General features: G+C 48.8%; 1 protein-coding gene across 1 annotated transcript in view; it reads left to right on the top strand.

The window, feature by feature from the left end:
* ERCC3 (ERCC excision repair 3, TFIIH core complex helicase subunit) overlaps positions 1 to 14,845 on the top strand; it is a 40,530-nt gene extending 25,685 nt beyond the window's left edge. Inside the window, exons 11-15 of the mRNA XM_081095386.1 lie at positions 3,952 to 4,048; positions 5,093 to 5,210; positions 9,630 to 9,748; positions 11,506 to 11,658; positions 14,487 to 14,845. Of these exons, the coding sequence (XP_080951512.1) occupies positions 3,952 to 4,048; positions 5,093 to 5,210; positions 9,630 to 9,748; positions 11,506 to 11,658; positions 14,487 to 14,618 (619 nt within the window). The 3' untranslated portion in view covers positions 14,619 to 14,845. The remainder of the gene's footprint in view (positions 1 to 3,951; positions 4,049 to 5,092; positions 5,211 to 9,629; positions 9,749 to 11,505; positions 11,659 to 14,486) is intronic.
* The last annotated feature ends 443 nt before the right edge of the window (positions 14,846 to 15,288 follow it).

The raw sequence follows: 15,288 nt of genomic DNA, 5'->3' as shown, positions 1-15,288 counted from the left end.
TTCTTCCTCTTCCTCTTCCTAAAGAATATCCTTCAACATTTCAAGTAATACTGTTTTTTTTTTTTTTTTTTTTTTTTCTGGAGTTAGTAATTTCCCTGTCATTGCTTTAGGTTTTTTTTTTTTTTTTTAACAGACTTAATTGTTCCTCTTCAGACCCTTCCTGCAACATGAACCCTTCTCAGCAGGGTCAGACACGTCAGTACTTTTTAAATCTCTCCCTGGCGGGGTGCCTACCAGCACGCCACCTCTCGGACTAGAACCGCTGCTCAGCAGAGTCGTGGGCTCCCTCTGACAGCATCCCGTCCTTCCCCGACCTCTTCCCTGTGTGGGAGCCCTCTTTTCTGTATCTCAAGTCTCCTCTTTCTTAGTCATTCGTTTTGAAGGAGCACATCCTCCAGTAGATTCCGGAGGGAAGAAAGTTTTTTGGGACTTGCCTTGCAGATTATTCAGCTTTACACTTGACGAGTAGCTTGGCTGGGCCTCAGAATGGTAAAGGCAGGCTCAGTTTTGCTGGGGCTTCCGTTGTGCCTGCTGGGAAGCCTGGTGCCTTCTGATCCCTCTCTGCACAGGGTCTGCTGTGTCATCTGCTTCCTCTCTCAGAAAGCTTCTAGAATCTTTTTTGAGATTTCAAAACTGTATGGCTAGTGTGGCCATTTTCTTTTATTGTGATGGGCAATTTTAACCCTTTCCTGGTTAATCCTCACCCGAGACACATTGATTGGTTGCCTCCCGCACACCCCCAACTGACCAGGCCTTTGACCGGGAATTGAACCTGTGAATCTTCAGTGCTTGGGGCTGATGCTCTAACCACTGAGCACTGGGCAGGGCCATTAGACCCTTTTAATAGGAAAACTCGTGTTTCAGTTTGAGACTTTCTTTTCTTTGTTAACTCATCTTCTCTGTTTTTTTCTGTTCTGTCTTTCTTTGAATCCCTGTTGTAAGATGTTAGGTCTTGGAACAACTTCCCCAGTTTTCTTTTTTCTCCAATTTTTTCTCCCTTTGTCTGCCAGCCCTTCTATTGAAGCATTTGTGAGTCTGCAAGAACTCTTCCTTGCTGACTGTTCCTGTTTCATGCAGTGCCTTCTCTGGGCTGGTCGAGCTTTGACATTCCTTCTGTTCCTGCACTGTGTCTCCTCTCTTCAAGTTTCATTATTTTGATTGCTTCCCTCTGTTTGCAGAGCCTGTCTGACTTGGTGATCCCTGGCTGTATTTTCTTGTTTAAGAGTCCGTCACTAGTTCGGCTGCTTCGTGTAGCCTCGGGGTGACTTCCTGGTCACCAAAGCAACATTGCACGTTGCCTTGCCTTTACCTTTTCTATAACTTGTACGCAATCATCCACTCGTGACTGTCATTTGTACCATTCCTTCAAATAAAGTAATTTGGTACCAAAGAAAAAAGGGAGTCAGCCACTAAGAAGCGAATTGGCCTTCTGAATAGCTTAGCCCACCTGTGGACCCCACCATGCGTGATGGGCAGGAACCTGGTGACGCATGAAGAGATTGAGAAATGCCAGTATCTCCAGGTCTTTCTTGGGCAGGACAGCTTCTCCAGAGAGGAATCTTCGGGTCTCCTGGCTGCCAGCATGTGGGGGGAGAGGGAGAAAGGGATTCACTTTCAGTCTCACCTTTGCCCTCAGCTCTGCCTGAGGTCCCTAAGTACTATGCCTCTATGAACCTAGAAGTTAAGCCTCCAGGTTTCTGCCAGATGCGAGGAGGCACACCTGGCTGCTGCGATTGGGGCCTCACCCTGCTCCTCATTCGATACCGGCCAGCCCTTGTCTGCTGTCTGACCCCCGCCCCCTTCCCAGGCCACTGGCGACGAGGTCTGGAACGCTGTGTGCTCTGCACATAAGAGCTTGTTTGTGCTGGCTTTCCCTCGTGCGGGTTTGGGCATCTGCTTCCTCTCTGTGTGTTGACTTCCACAATATAGTTCACTCTCTGTTCTGCTGTTACTTCTCCTGTTCTCTTTGCCCTTGCGGGTTTCTCTTTTTAATTCTGCATGGTGACGGTTTGAGAGGGGCAGTAAAGCAATGCGTGTTTACTGTGTCCTATTTAATAGCTGTCTTCTCTCTCCCCTCCCCTCCCGCCATTTCAGTGCTCCATCTAGATTCTTCCTGGAGCCTTCTTCAAGGGCCCTGCCCTACACCTGCATTCAAACACACCTGCGGCTTGTCCTTCGGTTGTCGTCTCCTGAGATCTGCCTGGTCAGGCACACGCATTTGCCCGGCACTGTCGAATCTGTGCCTGTCTGGCACCATGGAGGGCAGCGGGTCATGGCTCTCTGATGGACACTGGAAAGATAATTACAACTTTTACTTCTCTTTCTTGTGTACCTCTGGCCTTTAAGTATATGAAGTGCTTTTGCTTGTCTTGTTTTCTTTAAAATGATCCTGTGGGTCCTGGGCATGTGCTTAGGACTGAGGTGGGGTAGGGGTCTCCGAGCTTCTGGCTCATCCAGCCTTAATAAGAAAGGGATAGGCGTCACTCAGGACTTTGCAGGAGAGACTGTGGGTTGTTTGGGATATGAGGTGGGAAGGACCACTTTGGATTCTGACGGCTGGACCTGACTCCCAGCAGCTCCTCTTATTAGCTGTGCACCTCGGGGGTGCTGTGGGCCTCTCGGCCTCCTCGCTCTGTCGCGTGGGCTTCCTTACCAGCACCGCCTCAGGATTCTTGTGCCCAACATCTACTCGGTGCTCGGCTTATGTGAGGGGCCCTTCTGCAGGTCGGTTGCCCTTCTGTTTCATTTCCTGTGTGGGGCGTCTTTAGAAACAGGGCTCACGGTCATGTGAGTCGTTTCTTACGATGGGGGAGGAGAAAAAGAGCCACATAAAACTTGGGTGTTGAGAAACAGGTGGCTCTGAAGGGGGGGTTTCCTAGCATGACACGCAGAGGAAAGAACAAGATTTGTGTGGTGCCCGAACACTCTATATAACAGGCTTGCTGTGTTTGGGGTGACCTGAGGCCATCAGCCTGGGTGTCCATCTGTCCCAGGCCCCACCCTGCTTCCCCATGGCAAGGGTTTTGCTCTCTCAGGTGCACCCATTCCTAGTTAGTAGCACAGGGTTGGGAAGCGTGTGGAGGGTCAGAAATGCTGCTTTCTGAGCCTTCCATGTAATGGCCTGAGAGGTGGAGTGTTTACACTTGGGTTCAGCCTCGCCAGTCTCCTGCCCCTTCGTTCCTCGTGTGTAAATTGGGAACGTGAAACTACCTTTCACAGCCTGAGCACTGTCGGCAGGGAGGGATGGATTTTTTTCAGCGTCGCATCTTGCTTGGTGTTTGGTGTGTGTGGGACCTGTGTAGCGGTAGTTGTCCTTGTTATCATCACCATCACTGTTGTTACCCCAGGAAAGAAAGCCACAGAAACAAGGTCATTCCGTGAATGGCATTGCCAGGTGCCGAGAGGTGACGGATGACCAGTGAGGCCGCCAGATATGGTGGTGCTCTTTGGCCGAGAACTGGGTTTTGAACTTGGTGTTAAAGAAGGTCAGTAGAGAAAAGTCTGGAAGGGGGCTCCTTTCTACTCCTTTCTTGGAGGAGAATGCCTGTGTCATTAGGAAAAGAGTTGCTCCAAGCTTTGGTTTACAAATAGCGTTGTTTCCTTTGCCACCCTCATTGAGCTTCATGAAATCCAGGGGGTTCTCTTTGTATAGACACCAAGCTTGGAGCTAGAGACCTAGTCCAAAAACAAAGAAAAAGGTAAAAGGGAATTTCAGGGAGAATGGTGACCTTGAACCTCAGCTCAGCGGTGAAGGGATGGCGTGTGTGTGTTTTGGAAGGGGGTGGGGAAGGTGCATTGCCACTCATGTTTATGGGTCTCCTGCAGACATTCTTGGGTGGCAGGCCTCCTGGGAGAGAGCGCTTTGCAGGAGCTCCTTTCCCTCTCATGTGTTTTTAGGGTAATTGAGGAGTGATTCTATGGTCTTCCTAATACGGTCTTGTTCTTCTCTAGACCCTTTATCTATGGTCCTACATCCCAGGGAGAAAGGATGCAGATTCTCCAGAATTTCAAGCACAACCCCAAAATCAACACCATCTTCATATCCAAGGTCTGTGTGGCATGCAGTGGTGGTGAGGCCCCAGCAGCCCCAAGGCCTGGGGCCCTGGCTGATATCTGGGCAGTGAGTTGGTGTTTGTGGAAGGAACATCACGTGTCAGTTTTCCTTCCCAGTGTCTGGGTAATAGAAGAAGTAGATTTAGGGTTTTATGTATATGCATAATCTCTAAAGTCCTTTTGCTTGACTCAAGTTTTTCCCATCTCTTTTTGGGATGCAGGAATTTTAAGTTGTATTTTCTTTATAAAAGGGGAAAGCTCATCACCTACTCGGGCAAAAGTAGGCATTTGGATGAGATTCTCTTTGTGGAGTGGGAGATGCTGCAGGCATGGGTAGCCTTGGGCCTGGCTCCTGCTGTGCCGTGGTGGGTGCTGAGCTGTCGGCCTGGCTGGGGGGTGGCTTTCATTTGCAATTAGAAGCTTGTGGCCCAACTGTTTGGAACAGTCATTCAGATGAGAATAGACCCAGAACCCCAAAGAAACGAGATTTACCCATAAAAATGACCTTGGCTGGGTCTCTAAGTACCAAACTTTGATGGTGGTGGTGGTGTGTGTGTGGGGGGGGATCTAGATGGTTGTAGCCCCCAAACTGACGCAGCTGCTCTGAATCAGAATCCAGCCCAGTGAAGGCAGTGGCACCCATTAGGTCACCTCTCGGACACGTGCTGCTGGCCCCGTGGCCTCCATTTAAGAGTGTGGATGGTTTGATGCAGATGTATTTCTGTAGCAAAAAATAAGAGCCACTCACAGAAAGCCTCTGTTGATGGGGCCTCTTGTCTTGGGCTGTTAGCAGCCCACACGGAGTGCGGCCGAGAGGAGGGTGGTGCCTGTGGGTCCCGATGGTCTCAGGGACGGCTCTCAGGAGCATGCGCACTGGGTTCGAGGAGCTGCTGCATCGGAGGGCCCTGGCATAGGAATAGCGTAGTGGTCGCTTTTCTAAAGTATTTGCAGAGCTTAAGTGTGAGGCCAGTTGGTTTTTTTCTCTTGTCGCCTCATATATGAAAACCTTCCCAGACACACAGCTGCTTCATTTCCATAGGTGGGTGACACATCATTTGATCTGCCAGAAGCAAATGTTCTCATTCAGATCTCATCTCATGGTGGCTCCCGGCGGCAGGAGGCCCAGAGGCTAGGGCGAGTGCTCCGAGCCAAAAAAGGTAAAGGTGGCCTTTCCGTTCTGCTCCGGGAGGTCCCTCCTGAGCCACCTCAGATGGGAGGGGGAGGGCTGAGCTGCTGTGCTTGTGTGATGGTGATCTGGTGCTCCTGGGCCAGGCATACTCTGAGGAAGGCAGTCCCAAAGCGAGGACCAAGGTGTCCTTGGCCCTTGTCATTTGCCAGGCATTGGGGCTGAGTATGTGGATGTTTTCCATGACGGCTGCCTGGAACTCACACAGATACCCTCTAAATTGAGCTCTTACCCACGTATATAATAAGAGGAGCTAGGTGGCAATGCTTAATGATATAGACATAGAAGGGAGAAAGCAGAGCTCGACCACCTCTGCAAGTGTCAGAGCTGGAAGCTGTCCCCTGAACCTCCAGTTAGGAGTAACCACAGGTTACTGAGCAGCCACAGCTGGACACCTCCCTCACAACCTGTGAAATGGGAAGCACAGGGTGTGGGTGCTCTGCTTGTTAACTGTGGGCGTTAACAGGCCTTGGACTTCGGTTGCAGGCATGACAGGGACTAACATTGCTGCTCAGAGGTGGCACCCTTCTAGGACCAGGCTGTCCTAAGACAAGGACACGGGCCCTGTGCTCAAGGAATCCACATACTTAGGAGGCATCTGGACTGGTTGGATGTTTGAAAATGACATTAGTGGGCACATGATGGAATTGTACTGTATTTGAATATGTTTAAGAAGCAACTAATTGATTGTGTTTAAAGTGGGGAACAGGACAAGTTAGAAATAGCAAACATGGACTTGAGCACAGGCCAACCATGTGGCCTTGGACAAGTAAATTGTCCCTCTGAGCCTTGATTTTCCCTCTAAAGTAGGAGGGACAACCTATCTTGCAGGACTATTATGAGGAGTGAGACTTACATAACAGAATATAGTAGGCTGCTGGACAAATTATAGCTTTTATAGACTGACAAGCATAATCTGATTAGCATATATGAAAGTAATTCAGGACTTATTCCTTTTAACACCAAAAAGAAAGAAATGTGATTTGAAAACCCTTTGAATTTGAATTAGAATTTTATATATATATTTATATTTGACTTATTTTCCAAGGCCAGTATTACTCTGATACCAAAGCCAGAAAAGGACACTACAGAAAAGAAAATTACTGACCAATATCCCTGAGTATAGATGCAAAAATTCTCATTAAAATATTAGCAAACTGAGTGTTGGCAAATTAGCAATGATGAAAGGTTGAAAGCTTGTAAGCTTTTCCTCTAAGATTAGGAACAAGACAGGGATACCCACTCTTACCACTGTTATTCAGGTTAGTACTAGAAGTCCTAACCAAAGCAAGCAGGCAGGAAAAAAGAAATAAAAGTCATCAGAATTGGAAAGGAAGAGGTAAAATTGTTTTTATTTGCAGATGACATGATTTCCAATAGAAAATCCTAAAGACGCCACCAAAAAAAAAACACCTGTTAGATCTAATCAATGAATTCAGTAAAGTTGCAGTTTATTAAAATGTTAACATACAAATGTTAGCATACAAAAATCAGTAGTGTTTCTACATATTAACAGAGAATTTTCTGAAAGAGAAATAAAATCCCATTTACAGTAGCATAAAAGTAATAAAATACTTGGGAATAAATTTAACCAAGGAGGTGAAAAGATCTCTCCACTGAAAACTATAAGACATTGATGAAAGAAGTTGAACACAAGCAAATGGAAAGATATCCTGTCTGTGTGGATTAGAAGAATTAATATTGTTAAAATGTCCACACTACCCAAAGCCAATGCAATATCTATGAAGACTCCTATATCATTTTTTACAGAACTAGAAAAAATAATCCTAAAATTTATATGGAACCACAGAAGACCCCAAATAGCCAAAACAATCCCGAGAAAGAGCAAAGTGGGGGCATCACCCTTGATGATTTCGAGCTACATTATAAAGCCAGAGTAATCAAAACTGTGGCACTGGCACAGAAACACACGCAGACCAGTGTTACAGAATCAAGAGCCCAGAAAGAAACCTAAGCGAATATGGCCAACTAATATTTGACAGGGGGCCAAGAATACTCACCGGAGAGAGACAGTTTCTTCAGTAAATGGTGCTGGGAAAATTGGATAGTCACATGGAAAAGAATGAAACTGGACCTCCTTCTCATACCACTTAGAAAATTAACTTGAAGTGGATTAAAGACTTAAATAAAAGACCAGAAAATGTAAAACTCACGCAGGAAAAAAGCTCCTTGACACGTGTCTTGGCCATGATTTTTTGGATAAGACACCTAAAGCAACAAGCAAAAATCAATAGCTGGCCCGTGCTGCTCAGCGGTCAGAGTGCCAGCCCGTGCACCGCGGGGTCTCAGGTGCAGTTCCTGGTCAAGGAAACATACTTGGGTCGCAGGTTTGATCCCCGGCCCTGGTTGATGTGTATGCGGGAGGCAACCAATCACACATCCATGTTCCCCTCTCTCTTTTTCTCCCTCTCCCCCTCCCCCTCCTTCCTTCTCTCCCTCATTCACACACTCTCTCCCATCTACTCTCTCTAAAAATCAATGGAAAACATATCCTCTGGTGGGGATTAAAATAAACAAGTTGAAATCACCTCAAACTAAAAAGCTTCTGCACAGTGAAAGAAACATTCAGCAGACCTGTGGCATGATCAGCAAAACTATGGAGCTGGAGAAAAGATTTGCAAATTATATCTTAATAAGAGGTTAATATGAAGACCTCATATAACTCAAGAGCAAAAAGCCAAAATAACCCCAGTAAAGAATGGGCAAAGGACCTGAACGGACATTTTTCCAAAGAAGACATACAAATGGCCAACAGGTACATGAAAGGATGCTCCTCATTAATCATCAGGGACATGCAAATCAGAACCACAGTGCCTGTCAGAATGGCTGTCACCCAAAGAGACAGGAGAGAGATGGTGGCAAGGATGTGGACAGCGGGCACCCCTGTGCCTGCTGTCGTAGGGTTGTAAATGGCACAGCCACTGCGGAAAGCACTGTAAAGATCACTCAGACACGTAAAGACAGCTACCATGTCATCCAGCAGTTCCACTTCTGGGAATATATCTGACAGAATTGAAACCGGTAGGTCAGAGAAAACCCCACCCTCATGTTAATTGTAGCATTGTTTACAATAGCCAAGACATGGTATGATCCAAGTGCTTTGAGAGGTAAATGTGTAAAGAGAACGTGGTATCATACATGAGAAGAGTGTTCAGTTATTAAAAAAAGGAAGTTCTGCCGTTTGCAACAACATGGTTGGACTTTGAGGGCATTAGGCTAGGTGAAGTAAGTCAGAGAAAGACTAAACTGTATGATCTCACTGATATGTGAAATACAAATAAAAACCCAAACCAAACTTGGGTTCAAATTTGTGGTTACCAGACTTGGGGTAGGGGTGGGGGTGTTGGATGAAGGTGTTCAAAAGGATTAAATTTACTTCTAGTTATAAGGTACTGGGGCTGTAATATACAATAAGGTGACTGTAGTTATAAAAAAAACATAAACAGGCCACTCGACAAGGCAGGCGCGGCGTCCTGGAGGAGCGGCCTCCCCCATCTCACTACCCGGCCTCTGGGTGGGAAAGCGGGCAGCGTGCCTGCGGGCGGCCCAGCAGCCTGGCAGCCGAAGAACTGTGTGCGGGACACCAGGGAGCAGACAGGAGGAGGCCCAGACTGAGCGGGAAACGGGGTCTAGAACCGGCGTCGCTCCCTGAGCGTCTGCGCACGGGAAAGCCTCCTGCCAGGCACGGAAAGGCCCTTCTCAGCAGTCCGCACGCCGGCCTGGGCTCCTGGTCAGAACACGCTCTGGGCTTCTGCCTGGACCAGTGCTTCCTGAATAGCTATTTTTTGTTTTTTTCCAAATAAATTCTTGTTGCCTCTCACTTTGGCCTTTTATTATTTCTGTTATTTTAAAATTTTGATCCATTCACACTGGATGGCTATTGTGTCGGCTGTTGTCTTTTTTTTTAAAGTCTTATTGATTTTTTAGAGAGATGAAGGGTGTGGCGGAGAGAGAAACATTGATGAGTTGCCTCTCGTATTCACCCTGACGGGGTGTTGAACCCACAACCTGGGCATGTGCCCTGACTGGGTATCGAACTGTGACCTCCTAGTTTGTGGTGGGCACTCAGCCTCTGAGCCTCACCGGCGGGCTGTCTTGCTATTGAGTTGTAATGGTTCTTTGTGTAACCTAGATACAAGTCCTTTATCAGATACATACTTTGTAAATATTTTCTCCCATTCTCTGGGTTTTCCCATTTTTTGATGGTGTTCTGTGAAACACAGAAGTGTTTAATTTTGATGACATCCCCATGCAAAATCAGGGCAGTCGCCCCACCTGCAACTCTCCCACCGCATGGTTTGCTTGTGAGCCCTGGACCCTGAGTCCTGCGCGCTCACAGCTCATGTCCTTTCTCCTGCTCTCTCCCCAGGGATGGTTGCAGAGGAGTACAATGCCTTCTTCTACTCGCTGGTCTCCCAGGACACACAGGAAATGGCTTATTCAACCAAGCGGCAGAGGTTCTTGGTAGATCAGGGGTATAGCTTTAAGGTATGTTTCCATTTGGTCTCTGGTCAGAGTAGGACCACAGCTTTTCTGCACTCGGGCTTCTGGGAGAAGTGGGGCCCTGTAGTCCCAGTGGGCAGAGCTCGGGCGTGGGCGCTGCCAGGTTGGGCGCCCTCTGCAGGCGCCCTCTGCGTGACTTGCAGGGGGCTGTGAGGCAGCGTACTGCGCAGATCCCCTCCTGCCCACCATCCCAAAGAACCTCTGAAGCAAGAAGCTGGAATCTGCTTACTCCCATTTTACAGTTGGCTTGTGCAAAGAACATTAGATGGTGGTGGGAAATGTGCAAGGCTGAGGACTTGAGGTGCCAAGAAACTGTGGCCCTAAGTATGTTAGTCTGAGGCCCTGGGGTTACTTTCTTAAGGGGCACTTTCTCCAGGTGCCTGGGACAGCTCTTGCCACAGCAGCTGGTGCGTCTGGGCCTCCCTCAGTGGGCCTCAGACATGAGAGCCACCCGGTATACCACCAATCAGGCATTTGAATAACTTGGAAAATTCTAAAGCTTAAGCTTTCATTTGCTGAGGCATTTTCTTTCCTGCTGACACGAATAGTAAGCGTATGTCAGAGTTCAGTGTCCCAAGGGGGTTTTGTTTGAGGGGTGGGGAGGCAGATGCGGGGAGCAGGGGACTAAGAGGACCACTAGGACTTGGTGTATAGGCTGCCAGGGTCTTGACTTGAGAGAGACTATGGGTGTTTAACACCGATTCTGTTACTAGCCTTAGACACGAGGGTAGAGTGGTCTGACACCACCTCCCCTAGCCGGAGGCAGGGACACTTTTCAGACGTCTCGTGCTGGGCTGGAGGACAGGACTCTCGGAACAGTGTTCTGAAGGCCTTGCATCGGGGCCTTGGTTCATATCGGTAATGTCTGTGCTGCTAACAGCATTCCTGCCCTGGGTCCCTGGGCGAGCGTGGGGTAGCGGCAGCACCGCTCAGGAGCGCTCTGGGTTCTCTGAAGGGTGAGCTTGGCGAGAGGCCCTGCCATGGGGTTGTCTGTGTTGGTTGCAGCTTCTCTATCTTCCTCACCTTTGGTGCTGCAGCGGAGAGCAGCCAGTCGGAGTTCCCAGAAGCATGACTCGACGGGTGGGCCAGCCAGTGCAGAGGGGCCCCATGTTGTTCTCCAGATCCATGGTCACCAGGAGAGCCATTTTCTAATCAATCCAAGCTTTTTGCAGGGATAGGTAGGAAGGCCTTGTGGTAAGTTACCTGCAAAGAAATAAAAACCACATGCACCTGGCTGGCATCCTGCCCTTTTAGAAAAACATCTCACAGATTTATTCTCGACATTTTGTTATTTGTAAGTGCTCCCTTCTGCTGGGAGCCCTGGGTCCAAGCCAGGAGGTTGAAGCCCTTCTTGGGGGCAGGGGAGGAGACAGCCGGCGGTGCCTGTCATCTCTGGTCCCCTTCATCACCTGCTGCAGGACGGGGAAACTGCCAGAGGGGGGTTAAAATGGCCAGGACCCCTGCTGATCTGTAAATGGTCATTTAGCTGCTGTGGCTTGGGAGCAGATTTCTCTGGAATTTTGTTAGCATCTGTCTTGCAGTCATGGATTACGCTTTGTATTGAAGGTGACTCCTAAACGTAATCTCTGGACTGCCCACGAGCCCCACTGGTAGCGACTTGCTCTGTTGGGCGCTCCACGGCCTGGGGGAGGGCAGTGACTGAGCCAGTGGGCCCAGGAGAAGGCGGCGGGGGCCAAGGAAGAGGAGACAGAACGTGTCGCCTGCTGGCTTTGGCTTTGCAGGTGATCACAAAGCTTGCTGGCATGGAGGAGGAAGAGTTGGCATTTTCAACGAAAGAAGAACAGCAGCAGCTCTTACAGAAAGTCCTGGCAGCCACTGACCTGGACGCTGAGGAAGAGGTCGTGGCAGGAGAATTTGGCTCGAAGTCCAGCCAGGTGAGTGAGCGAGTGGTGAGGCTCCAAGTGTCCGTTCTCCTGAAGGACCGAGTGCGTAGACACACATGTACCGTCATGTGGGAATGTGCCTGTGAAGGTTTCTGAAAAACTTGTAGAGGAGAATAGTAATGATGTATTAACCTATTGGTATGTATCATTCCTGTTGTTAAAAAAATGTTTTTATTGATTTCAGAGAAGGGAGAGGAAATGTGGGATGGAGACATCAATGATGAGAGAATTATTGATGGATCGGCTGCCTTCTGCATGTCCCCCACTGGGAATTGAGCCGGAAACCTGGGCATGTGCCTTGACCGGGAATCAAACCGGTGGCCTCCTGGTTCATAGGTTGATGCTCAACTACTGAGCCCTGCTGGCGGGGCTGTATCCCTCCTTCTGTACCTACTGTTTTCATGGCTGAGCCCACAGTGGCTGTAATTGGTCTCTTGCTCTGTTCACAAAACAGCCTGGCGTGAGCATTTGTTAGTGTTGCTATGTTGGCACCCAGGATGGCAAGCCTGGCCCCAGGCTCGCACTAGGTGGCTGCGCAAAGGAGCGTGACAGGCTGGGACCGCCACTCTTGGCCGTAGGCAGGTCACCATCACTGGTTTCCCCCTCAGCCACTGAGCTGAGCCTGCCAGCCTGTCAGACAAGTCTGAGGACCAACTCGTATAGTTTTGGTACTTGTTTGGAAAAAGATTTAGTGTTCTGAAAATACTCAACTTTTTTATTTCGCAAATACTTACTGACTGCCTCCTGTGTGTCAGGCAAATATAGGGCATAATACATGAACGTATCATCATGGAAAGTTCTTAGCCAGGCCCTGCAAGGCGAGAAGTATAAGTTGGTGCTTTTTTTTTTTTTTAATATATTTTATTGATTTTTTACAGAGAGGAAGGGAGAGAGAGAGTCAGAAACATCGATGAGAGAGAAACATCGATCAGCTGCCTCCTGCACATCTCCTACTGGGAGTGTGCCCGCAACCCAGGTACATGCCCTTGACCGGAATCGAACCTGGGACCCTTCAGTCCGCAGGCCGACGCTCTATCCACTGAGCCAAACCGGTTTCGGCAGTTGGTGCTTTTGAAAGTAAACTTGAATGAGAGCCAAAGGGGAGCAGTGGCTGGAACAGGGAAGGGAGAAGCAGCGTCGCCGGGGCAGGGGGTGCTGCCCTCCCTGCGGCCTGAGGCCCTTTCCCCTCGGACTGCGCTGCGGCTGGAACTCTGGACCCTGTAGGGAAGCCCTGGGGAAGCGTCTTGAGTCTGACTGAGTCCACCTACAGGGGGACCCCTGCGGCCATGCTGTTCGAGGCGCTGGCCGGGGCCTCTTTCCTTCGCTGTGATGTGGTTCATGGGTGGGCTGGACTCGGCAAACCCTGGACTGGAGTGGTTTCTGTTCATACCACTCAGGCCTAGGCAGGTGTGTGGTCCCCCTGGAAGTGACATCACTGGGATGCAGGCTTCCGCGTGTGCCCCAGGTCACGTGACACGTAGAGCCAGGGCTCAGCGCAGGGCCGCTGGCTGTCCACTGGCTTCACAGCCTCACGGTGGGGTCGTAGAGAATTTTGAGGGACATCTGTGCTCACTGTTAAAAAATTCTCTTCAGAACTTGTCATGGAGAGAGGCAGGGCCACATTAGGATAAGGAAGGGACTCCACAGCCAGACGGCTGCGTTCCAGTCCTACCCTCCAAGAGCTGAATGATCTACAGCAGCGGTTCTCAACCTTGGCTGCACATTAGAATCACCTGGGAATCTTTTTAAAATCCTGATTTCTGGGCCTCATCCTCCGGAAATTCTGTTTGTTACTAATGTGGCCCCACCCCATAACAAACAGAATTTCTGGAGGATGAGGCCCAGAAATCAGGATTTTAAAAAGATTCCCAGGCCCACCACCACCACACACCACCACCACCCTCCCCCCCCCCAAAAAAAAGATTCCCAGGTGATTCTAATGTGCAGCCAAGGTTGAGAACCACTGATCTACAGGCTCCTTAACCTCTCTGTGCGCCAGCTTCCTCCTCTTAACACTAGAAAGACTGAAATTTAGTATATCCCTATATTGCCCAAAAGCAGTCAAAATGACTGCATTGTGAAAGAATAATATCGGAGCACTCTTCACTTATGTTTCTTAGCTTTTCCAATAACTCACTTCTATTCGACATTTCTTTCATGAATTTAGGGCACAAAAGAAATAAAATAAACAACTTATTAGAACAAGTATCACTGCATAAAGATTCGAATAACAAGTACTAGTTTAGCTTATTGAGCAACTGCAACTTATCAAGTATCGACAATTTATCATGTACTTGTATGTTATCATGTGACGGTAATCGAAAAAAAATGAAAACTGTTATTTCAATACAGAGCCGAACTGGTCATATAAGAAATTTACTCAATTCAATAATAAGAGTCATTTGATTATTTAAAATTTCCCAAGCAGTCAAAATGACTGCTTTTGGGCAATAGAGGTATAACACATATATATATACCGGAAATGAAGGAGGGGGAGGCAACTACAATTATTAATAAACGCATTTATATGTTGTACAAAAAGTCACAAAATTCTAAGACATTGTGTCCTTATATACATAATTGTTTTTCTAATTGAAATTAAAAAGCAGTCAAAATGACTTCCTTGGGCAATCTAGTGTTAAAGGGGTGTGCTAATGATGTGGGCCTTGGATAAGGTAAAACACGTAACACATGGTTACTTAGAACCATGCCTGAGACATAGTGAGTGGTAGATGAGATGTTAAAAATAGTGAGTTGTTAAACTGAAACATTGTATAAAACTGTGATAAATGTTGTAAAAACAGCGGGGTCCCCCACAGGTGTCTCGGCGCTTTGGGACCATGAGCTCCATGTCTGGGGCGGACGACACGGTGTACATGGAGTACCACGCGGCGCGGAGCAAGGCTTCCAGCAAGCACGTGCACCCGCTGTTCAAGCGCTTCCGAAAGTGATGCCAGGGCCACGGGCGAAGCAGCCTCCGCCAGCGTTGGCCACCTGACGTCGGTGTACTATCTGACTCGAAGAAAATGCATGAGAACTTGGTTCTGTCTTCATGCGTTAGTCCAGGGTTTTCAAACTTGTTGGGGAGTGGTCGTTCCAGTATATAAAATTTGCAGTATTTAAGGTGTGCTTTCTTACTGTTCTCTTGAATAAACAAATGGACCATTTGACCACTCTTCACTATGGATGTCCTTATTCTTGTCAGAGGCACGGCCATGTCTGGGTGCTGATCCTCCATCAAGGCCACCCTTGCAGCAGGCAGAGCAGGAGGGGGAGCCCTTCCCAGGGAGCTGCTTGGGGCCCATCAGGGGGGTTGGGGCTCCGTACCCTGTCATGCACAGAGCAGGGTCGATCAGGGGGTTGGGGAGCTCCCCCTGTCATGCACAGAGCAGGGCCCATCAGGGGGTTGGGGAGCTCTCCCCCCTGTCACGCACAGAGCAGGGCCCATCAGGGGGTTGAGGAGCTCCCCCTGTCACGCACAGAGCAGGGCCCATCAGGGGGTTGAGGAGCTCCCCCTGTCATGCACAGAGCAGGGCCCATCAGGGGGTTGAGGAGCTCCCCCTGTCACTCACAGAGTAGGGCCAATAGGGGAGTTGGGGCACTGCCCCCTGTCACACAGCA

Source organism: Myotis nattereri (assembly GCF_964212035.1).
Source record: "Myotis nattereri genome assembly, chromosome: 7".
NCBI classification, from domain to species: Eukaryota; Metazoa; Chordata; class Mammalia; order Chiroptera; family Vespertilionidae; genus Myotis; species Myotis nattereri.
This window is presented reverse-complemented; position numbering and strand designations above follow the sequence as displayed.